We start from the raw sequence: 10,089 nt of genomic DNA on the forward strand, positions 1-10,089 counted from the left end.
TAGACTTATATACAACATTTATTAGCAGTAGGTATCTTCTAATTAGTTTCAATAATGTTCTGTATACATGTCCTCTGCTGTACATGTTTATTTTTATTTATTTTATATAGCAGTTTAGTAAAGAAAACAGTTAGGCATTATGTTATATATTATATAAACTGCAGATTTCATAGCTAGCAAGCAGGTTAGCTGTTGACTATTAGCTACTAGAAGAAACAAATACATTTTATTAACAAACAAACAAACAAAAAAGAACAACAAATATTAAAACACATCACAAACATTTTACACACAGAAGCAGATCAGTGTCATGATAATCAAGATAACCATAAATAAGTTTTTTTTTTCTTTTTCCTGTTGTTCTAAGCTAGCTACAGGGCTCTCAAGTTTTGAAGACAGACAAGCGTGACATCTCCAACCCCACCACCCCAAAAAAAAAAAAAAAATAAAATAATGGGGGAGTTGTTGGGTTTGGTAAGGATCGTTGACCGCAATTTAATAAATCCATTTATTAATTTGTGTGTGTGTGAGAGAGAGAGAGAAAGAGAGATTATTGTTTATTGCTTTTTGGACTCCTTTATCATTTGTAATGTTGCTCCCATTTAAAACAGTTCAGCTCAAGCCCAGACATTTTTAGGGTCATGATTGTTTTGTTTTGAGGTTTTGTTCAAACCGACCATCGAAAATACCCTCGCTAATGAATGTTTTTTTTTTTTCATTGGTTGTTGCGTTAAATCTTACCCAGATAGTGCTATTTTATGATTGGCTATTGTGTGGCCTCATTTTTTTGGACGGCTGAAAAGTGTCAGGCTTGACTAAGCGGTGCGAACTGATACATTATGGGCACTGCAGCATATTAAATATATGATAAAAAGTTAAAACGTTTTTCTGCGTGAGAAATACAATGTATGCCGGGAGAGTGTGAGAAAAGACCGAAATGAGTGACTGTCACTCTCAATGCGTGACACTTGACAGCCCTGTAGCTAAGGTAATTAGCGTATTAACTACATTTCCCATAATGCATCGCTGTCCGCCATGATGGGCGGTTAAAGGGGGCGAAAGTTATTTTTTAATTTATTTTTAAAATGTCAAACGAAGAATTGTCTTAAGCATAAGCCTCTGATTAAAATAAAAAGAAACAAAATACAAAACAAACAAAAAACAGAAATCATTAAACTGAATAATAGCTTAGGTCACTGAAAAATAGGGACACTAGATAGGGTATAAATGACACGGTCTAGTGCACTTCGATTCCAGAAGACAGCGATTTGGGATTCGGCCCCTCAGCTGAGAACATGGCGGCGTTGCTTCAACATGGAAGGCGCTACAGTAAACACGTTACCTTTGTGTCATCTCATAGCGTTGCTTTACACTGTCGCAGGGATCAAACACTTTTCAGTACAAATGTAGTTAAGATCCCGATATGCAGAAATTGTGCTGGATGGCGTTTTTTTGTGCAGCCCAGTCGGGGTGTGAAGTCACATCTCATTCAGGTCAGTAACATAAACCTGAATAACACTCAATAAGTCTTAATGTGATTATCGTAATGAACCCGAATCGCCATCTTGTTGTTTATGTAATTGCAGCGCGCCCTGGTCACGTGACTTAATAAAAACATGTAAATCGTATGCACGAGATCATGACGTCATGACCACGACTTAGTAAGTCGTAGGCACGAGATCATGACGTCATGACCACGACTTAGTAAGTCGTAAGCACGAGATCATGACGTAATGACCACGAATTAGTAAGTCGTAGGCACGACGACACGAGATCATGACGTCATGACCAGGACTTAGTAAGTCGTAGGCACGAGTTTCTATAAGCTGTATTCAGGGCCTGTATTACTATGTTGTAGGCACACATTTTAGTTTTACATTTATTTATTATCAGCAGCAGGGCTTTTTATATATTAAGTGGATAACTATTTATTTATTTATTTGTTTGTTTGTTTATAGCAAATACTGAACAGACCCCTCAGTCCAACATTTCTAGGGCTGAGCAAAGTGATCTACAGAAACCGCTTGCTGACTGATCCAGTGGGATTGTGGAGGAGTCTTGGTAAGTAATAATCTGAAATCTGCTGGGGCTTGAACCCCAATCCTCTAATCAACAACCCAGAGTCTTCACCACTTGAGCCCAATGTCCTATCCTCATGATTCTCTCTTCCTCCAATCAGATGCTGTCAATTATTTCAACACATCATCTGACAGACAACAGAAGAAAGATGGATCAAACAAGAAATCACCCAAAGAAGACGAAGGTATCCTGGATGGATTTTCTTTCATTCTCTTTCATTAGATTCTTCTTAAGGTTGTGTAATTTTTACCTGAGTTGCTGTGTTTTTCAGAGGAAAAGAAGAGGCGTGAGCAGGAGAACCAGATGTACAAGGAGCGCCTGCGCATTCTCTTCATCATTGCTGCTTGCATGAGCCTACTGAACTTGTTTACCTCCAACGGAGGAAACATCTCCTGGAACGACTTTGTTAATGAGATGTTGGCCAAAGGTGAGGTGGCACGGGTGCAGGTGGTGCCAGAGAGCGAGATCGTGGAGATCGACCTCCACCCTGGGGCTGTGATTTTTGGCAGGCCTGTGAGTATTCATGTCCGTGTTGATCGATTTTCAATAAAGCTTGATTGATGTGTCTGTGTGGTGATTTGAAGCGCAGTTCAACACACCAACTGAGTTCTTAAAGCTAAATCTATTCGTATTTTATCGCTCTGCTATAAAAAGGAGAAAGGTGCACAAAGTAGAGACGTAAAAGCTAGGTCTGTGTGTGGGTTAACAAGTTAAGGGTTAGTTAAGTGTTCATAGAAGAGGTGGGTCTTCAACCGCTTTTTGAAGATGGTGACAGATTCAGCTGTTCAGATCTTCATTCCAGTGTAATTACAGTATACATTTGTTGACTTCTTCTCTAAGGACATGTTTATATAACTTTTGTGGAAGGATTCACCAGTGTCAGAGATTTGTAACGGCCTGTAAGCCTTCAGAACAAGGACTTCCTGTTCTTTTCTCACTACGATTCATGGCGTTATAATAAAACGATAAACTTTTAAAACTAAAAAAGCTTAATCGTTAATAAATGGCTGGTAAATCGCTGTGGTATGTTAGGAATAAAACCCTTCAGGATATATTCTAGGATATAATAACTTGTGTTGAGCCACATCACAGCACCCTGTAACAGCACTCCGTGTTGTGTTTTATTCTTGACTTGTTCTGACGTTGCACTAAAGAACACTTGTGTTTTCCAGAGGCTCGCCCTGACATACCGCATGCAGGTGGCCAACATCGACAAGTTTGAAGAGAAGCTGCATGCTGCAGAAGAGCAGCTCAATATCGACCCTAAGGACAGAATACCGGTGTCCTACAAGCGCACAGGCTTCTTTGGGAAGTGAGTAGTTTGGGAAGTAAGCCTGGATAACTGTAGTAATGCTGGCAGGGATTTTATTCTTTTCAATTTAAGGTGAAAGAGCAGAATTCTTTTTAGTGCTCTGAATAATGCACTTCATGGCCAAAAGTTTGTGACCGCTGATGATCATCACACAGATGTAGTGTTTCATCAAAGAGGAAATAGAGGAAGGTTCTATACACTTGTGTTAGCTGAATCAACATGTAGATGAATCTGCCATTAAACTTTTTTTCCCCCCCTGAGATTTTATTTTTTCTTATTATTACTTTCTTAATTTTAGCACACTTTCATCGGGCTGCATCCCAATAATGCAACTGCAGCTTCCTTGATCTTGTGTTCTAAGTCTAATCTGTAACTTGGATATACTGTAGCTTTTAAACGTGAAATGGGAGGCTTCTAGATCAAGGATTCACAATGACGTCTGAGTCAGAATTCTTTTTTAAATGCTGTTCTGCACTAATCTGAATTGTCATCCTAATGCCAGCAGTCTGTGTTTGCTCTTCACTGCTGCAGCGCCCTCTATGCTCTCGGCATGGCGGCTGTCGGTGTTGGAATCCTGTGGTACATCTTCCGTCTGGCAGGGATGGGTGTAAGAGAGGGTGGATTCAGTGCTTTTGTAAGTTTTGACTTCATATACACTCCTTTTATGGTAACAGTTTGTCCTAACATCCTCTGAATATATTCAATAAGCTAAGTTCTGTGTGGTTTAGCTTAGTTTTAATCTAAATGATTATTCTGATTAATAAAGAAGCAATTATACTACAGTTTGCATGTACGTTTCAGAAAATAAACATCTGTATTACAGAAATATGCAAATGAAATCGGTACTGTATATTTATATTTATGTATATTTTATCTTCTATAATTTTTTTTTTTTATATATAGATTATTTTTTTTTTTGTCCTTACATCTAGTTAACTGTTCATCATACATTGTCAGAAACCTTGTGAGCAAATTAATCTGGGATAACTTAATAATATGTAGTGACGTATAGATTCAAAATCTGGTTATTTTTAGAGTTAGTTCATTCATTCTATTTGCATCTAAAAACTAAACCAACCAACCAGGCCAAAAAAAAAACATATCTTGGTTCATGTATATGGAGTAAGTTTCTCTTTGTGTGTTTTCTTACTGAATGTCTGTAGAATCAGTTAAAAATGGCAAAGTTCACCATCGTTGATGGAAAGTCTGGGAAAGGTGTGAGCTTCAAAGATGTCGCCGGGATGCACGAGGCTAAGATGGAGGTGAAGGAGTTTGTGGACTATCTGAAGGTATTAACATACTGAGTTGTTTTTTTTTTGTCTTCCTAGTATTGTATCAGTACTTATCTCAATTGTATCAAAGAGCGATTTCAATGCCAAAAGGAGCTTGAGAACTGAAAATAACTAAGTGTTTGTATTTGCAGAATCCAGACAGGTACTTAAACCTGGGAGCAAAGGTACCTAAGGGTTCACTGCTGCTTGGGCCACCTGGCTGTGGCAAAACCCTGCTGGCTAAAGCAGTAGCTACTGAAGCCCAGGTGCCCTTCCTCGCCATGGCAGGCTCTGAGTTTGTGGAGGTGATCGGAGGTAAGATTTCAGCAAATTTTAAAAAGTGTGTGGTGGAGTTTATTGGGCAGAATGCTGATGAAGCTTATTTACTAAACAGTGAGCAGTTCGTTGTTTAGGACCTTGGACTACCGAGCAGATGATTGTGAGCTTAAATCCCACCACTGCTGGGCCATTGAGAGAGGCCATTAACCCAAAATTGCTCAGTAGTATAAAATGTGTTGGTAAATTGCTCTGGATAAGGGCGTCTTCCAGAATACTGTAAATGAAAACAACACCGTACTGTTCAATTTCTGCTCTGTAGTCGCTCTAGAACATTTCTTCATTTTTCTTCACCCAGCACATAATAATACCATGATGGAAGGGTTTTTGGTCACGTCTGTGAAGCTGATCGATTTAATCTATTTTAGGTCTTGGTGCTGCAAGGGTGAGGAGTTTGTTTAAAGAGGCAAGAACACGGGCACCCTGCATCGTCTACATTGATGAGATCGATGCTGTGGGCAAAAAACGGTCCACTAACATGTCCGGCTTCAGCAACACAGAGGAGGAACAGACCCTGAACCAGCTGCTGGTTGAAATGGATGGTATGAAGGAGAAGCTGAATGATTGAAATGATTAATTACAGATTGCTACTGAATTTTGAGATTTTTCATTGGCTCCTGCTGATGTTTTATGTGGAACGATCATTTTATGAGGTCCTACTTAAGGAGACAGACATAGAATTGGTTAAATAGCGTTTTACTGATATGACCATTAGTTTATCAAGCTGAAACATACACTACACTTGACCAACTCAAATAATGCTCGATTCTCCAAAACTTCTGAGCTCAGTGTTTAAGACGTTGATCAGAAGGTTGAATTCAAATCCACAGAGGATCGGTCCCTAGTTTTAACCCTGTTTCTATCATCCTTATAGGAATGGATACCACCGATCATGTCATTGTCTTGGCATCCACCAACCGAGCAGACATTTTGGACAATGCACTGATGAGGCCAGGTCGGCTAGACAGACACATATTTATCGACCTCCCCACTCTTCAGGTACTGCATGCGAGACAGTAATGTGTGTTTATGTGACTTGATTGTAGAAAAGAGTAATCCCTGATGGTTCTGATGATTGTAGGAGCGAAAGGAGATCTTTGAGCAGCACTTGAAGATCCTGAAGCTTTCCCATCCTGCAGATTTCTACTCCTTGCGTCTGGCTGAGCTCACACCTGGCTTCAGTGGTGGGTTTCCTCATTATAGTAACTGTAATTATTGTCATCCAGATTTTCTGGGGATGAAGCCTCTTGATAAGACAAAAACGCAGATTGTCTATATGTCATTCAGGCACGATTTTCCTCACCTAGAACAATCGCCCAGTTAAGAACCGGTCTAGAAACCTAACAGCAATCTGGCGTCTTTTGTGTGTGTATCTTTCCTGTTCCAGGTGCTGACATTGCAAACATTTGCAATGAAGCAGCTCTTCATGCAGCGCGTGAAGGGTTCAAGTCCATTGACACCTTTAATTTTGAATATGCAGTGGAGAGAGTTATTGCAGGTAGTACAGCGTCATCTGACTCCGTTATCTTTATGAGCCTGTTTGCTATCTAGTCTTGATTTTACATGTGATTTGTGGAATGCTCAGGCAGTGTGAAGAAAAGCAAGATCTTGTCCAAAGAGGAGCAGAGGGTGGTGGCTTTCCACGAGTCGGGCCACGCTCTTGTTGGCTGGCTTCTGGAGCACACAGAAGCTGTCATGAAGGTACAGAATACAGTAAAACTTTTAGTTTTAGTTAATAACACAGTGCATAATTATGTTGTGTGATTCTGTGCTTTCTGCTTTGTATGTGGCTTACTTGGCATGCTGTGTTCAGTGATTATGGTGATATTTGTGGTCTCTGTGTGGGGTTTCTTACCCCTGGCAGGTGTCGATAGCTCCCAGGACCAACGCGGCTCTAGGGTTCACGCAGATCCTGCCGAAGGACCAGTATCTGTTTACCAAAGAGCAGCTATTTGAGAGAATGTGTATGGCTCTGGGTGGAAGAGCTTCTGAAGCCATTACATTCAACAAAGTCACCACAGGTAGGATTCATCCACAGTGGAACTTTTCTTTTTTACCCGAGGTGAAAAGCAGGGTTTAGAACGATGATAACCCAGGGTTAAGCTCAAAGCACTTATGTCTCAGAAAGGGAGGTGTGGCTTCCTATTGTTTAAAACTCTATTCTATTCTATTTGATAATAATTCAAACAGTTTTATTTCTATAGTGCTCTCAACAAAGGTCATCATAACAAAAAAGCTTCACAGAATTGTATACATTTTAAATGTATAAATCGCTCCGTACCAATCAAATCAGTGGTGTTGGTGGTCTTACAAGGTGATATGAGGAAGAAACCAGACCAACCAGGAACCCAAAAGAAACACAGTCAATGTCCAGTGATGGAGACTTGAATGCATTTGACTGTATTGTACTAAATGTTACATCATAATGTTGGAGCTCTAAAATCTACACAGCACAGGAAATTACAACTGGGAAACAACGCATTAAGCTCATTTTATTAAAATTTAGCTCCTTGTACGCAGGCGCTCAGGATGATCTGCGGAAGGTGACGCGTGTTGCCTACGCCATGGTGAAACAGTATGGCATGGCGCCCAGCGTGGGACAGGTGTCTTTCCCAGACACCGAGGAGCAGGTTGGTATCGGACGCAGGCCATTCAGCCAGGCACTTCAGCACCAGATGGATCATGTGAGTGAACACACACGAAACTAGACTATAGTTTAATTTATGTCAGTAAACTGATGAATGATGAATTGTGGATGTGTCGTTATTCAGGAAGCCAAGATGCTGATTGCACGTGCATACAGACACACTGAGAAACTGCTCCTGGACAACAAGGATAAACTTGTACTGGTGAGTCAAATTCAGACATACAGCCAGTATCCGCCTCTTTCTTTAGCTCCCACGTCCCTGTATGAATCCTATGTAAAGTGCTCTGTCTTTTCCTACACCATAAAAATGTTTTTGCTTCGTCGGATTTCTTTTTTTCTTTTGGGTGATTTGGTAGAGGTCAAATCAGGTCTCTAAATATACAAATGAAACGATCCATGTGCTTACATCAGCTCCCCTTTTACCCCAACCACAGAAACCTTTTTTTTTTTCCTGTACATTATTTTCTTCCTCAGCGAGAACTGTACTCTAGTAGTTAGTGATGCCAAGCTGTGCAGGGCAACATAGCTGTTTTAAAGCACCCTAGGAGGTTTGCAGATTTCCGTGAGCAACAAACCACTAGAACTATGTACAAAATACGCATGCACAGCACACAACACTCATGACTCATGCATACAAACAAAGCATTGTGGTTATTCTGCAGTGTCATTCACACTTGCTGTTCTAGCACCAGCATACCACCAGTCGTTGTGTGATCTGACAAGTCTACATAGCTCTGATCTGAGAGAAACTGGCTGTTTTGTAGCTTTTATTTATTAAATTGCTAATGAATTTTTCTTGAATCTATCATTGGTATCTAAATAAATGACAGATGGTTTGTATCCTAATCCTACATTGACAAAATAAAAATAAAAATTTCACCTGAGGCCATCCTTAAAAATATTCTTGTTTGCTGTAACCCGACCGACCCTGTCAATTTATGACCGACTCAATTTTTTATTTATTTATTTATTTTTGCTTTAAGTCCAACCAACTTGCCGGTTGTAAATTTGGGTTAAGACCGACCTTTTTTTTTTTTTTTACTCTTCAAGCAACTAATACAAAAGTAATAAAATAATATTAACGGGTTCGTGCACCATAATACATCTAAAAAATTCATTAAAACATCTCGAAACAGCTTTAACTCAGCACGAAGTTCTGGAAAAACTGTGTCCGGCATCAAAATAAGGTTTGCAATGATGCGCCCGAAGGCATGGTTTGAAGACCCAGTCAGTGACGTCACGATATGCTGATTTGTTTAAAGTCATACCTACGTAATCACCATCACCAAAATTGTACTTTTTTTTACATTGAAACCCTTTTTTTTTTTTATAACTGTTACTGCAAACCAAAATATTTTTAAGGATGGCCTGATAGCTCTGTAGTGATCTGAAGAATATAAATATTTACGTCTAGTAAATTTTTCAGACATATCGCATACACTTGTAACTTTAGTTCCTGTATGCACTTGCTTCCTTTTGATTTGAGCTGTAGCAAATGCGACAGACAAAGAGTGACGAGAGCTAGAAGTCTGCACTGTTAAATATTACAGCAAATATCTTCTGTAGTGTTTACAGACTATACAGTAGTTGAGTAGCGTTTCACCTTCTGGAGTAGCTCATAAGAGACAAACGAACAATGCTTTTGTTTCAGTTGGCAAACGCGCTTCTTGAGCGAGAGGTGGTGAACTACGATGACATCGAGGCTCTGCTCGGTCCTTCTCCACATGGACCTAAGAAGATGATCGCCCCTCAGAGCTGGATTGAAGCTGAGAAGGATAAGCAGGACATTGTTGAGGAAGAGCCTCCAGTACCCCCCCGAGCCCAGAGGAAGGATGACGAGGAAGAGGAGGGACCAGCATGATCCTCAGAGGATGTGGCGAAAAACGGAATAAAATGGTGTGAATCTCATCCTGGGAATTGTGGGTAATGTGCTTAGCAGGAAAGAAAAGAAGGATGTTTTTCTGATGATCCGTGTTTAAAGATGGCACTTGTAGGAGAAAAACTGGTTTCATTAGGACAGGAAATGGGATGTGATTTTACCTGCAGTGTTTTTTTAAACACAGTTGCAGTTGTGTAAACTGCTTAGGTGCAAATGGACATTACTTAAATAATTAAAGCGCTCTATGCACTGTTTATTTATTTTGACATGGTGTATGTCATGAAGTCCCTTTATGAGCCCTGCTGATTTAGAAATCATTATCATCGCAGACGATTTAATCTGAACACCAAACTGTACATTTTCCTAACTGTACATGAGTGTTATAATATAGATGTTATTTTTATGTTCAAGAAATCTGACAGTACTGAAAATCTGTTCTTTTATTCTGAACTGAAAGAGGTATTTTTTACAAAATAGGTCATGGACAAGACAATTTGCTGTTTTGTAAGAAATAAATATTTAAAACAGAAACATTTCTTTTTCAATAAGAAGAGTCAATAACAAA

The 10,089-nt window shown here is 39.6% G+C and overlaps 1 protein-coding gene across 1 annotated transcript; it reads left to right on the plus strand.

Annotated features, from left to right (window-relative positions):
- Window positions 1-1,244: 1,244 nt before the first annotated feature.
- On the plus strand, window positions 1,245-9,938 carry spg7 (SPG7 matrix AAA peptidase subunit, paraplegin). The gene is made up of 17 exons (XM_027157547.2): window positions 1,245-1,493; window positions 1,959-2,061; window positions 2,180-2,263; window positions 2,351-2,592; window positions 3,252-3,391; window positions 3,923-4,025; window positions 4,555-4,680; window positions 4,815-4,977; window positions 5,367-5,540; window positions 5,873-5,997; window positions 6,080-6,182; window positions 6,386-6,496; window positions 6,584-6,699; window positions 6,863-7,019; window positions 7,519-7,682; window positions 7,770-7,847; window positions 9,297-9,938. The coding sequence occupies exons 1-17, from the start codon at window positions 1,296-1,298 to the stop codon at window positions 9,504-9,506; spliced, it is 2,397 nt and encodes a 798-aa protein (XP_027013348.1). The 5' UTR covers window positions 1,245-1,295; the 3' UTR covers window positions 9,507-9,938.
- The last annotated feature ends 151 nt before the right edge of the window (window positions 9,939-10,089 follow it).

The sequence above is a fragment of the Tachysurus fulvidraco genome, chromosome 1 (assembly GCF_022655615.1).
Source record: "Tachysurus fulvidraco isolate hzauxx_2018 chromosome 1, HZAU_PFXX_2.0, whole genome shotgun sequence".
NCBI lineage: Eukaryota > Metazoa > Chordata > Actinopteri > Siluriformes > Bagridae > Tachysurus > Tachysurus fulvidraco.

Excerpts from the sequence above, each read along its gene's own strand:
- spg7 (XM_027157547.2), top strand. The coding sequence starts at position 1,296 with ATGGCGGCGTTGCTTCAACATGGAAGGCGCTACAGTAAACACGTTACC. Across the intron at positions 4,978-5,366 it reads GTTTGTGGAGGTGATCGGAG|GTCTTGGTGCTGCAAGGGTG; the intron begins GTAAGATTTCAG and ends AATCTATTTTAG. Across the intron at positions 6,700-6,862 it reads ACACAGAAGCTGTCATGAAG|GTGTCGATAGCTCCCAGGAC; the intron begins GTACAGAATACA and ends TACCCCTGGCAG.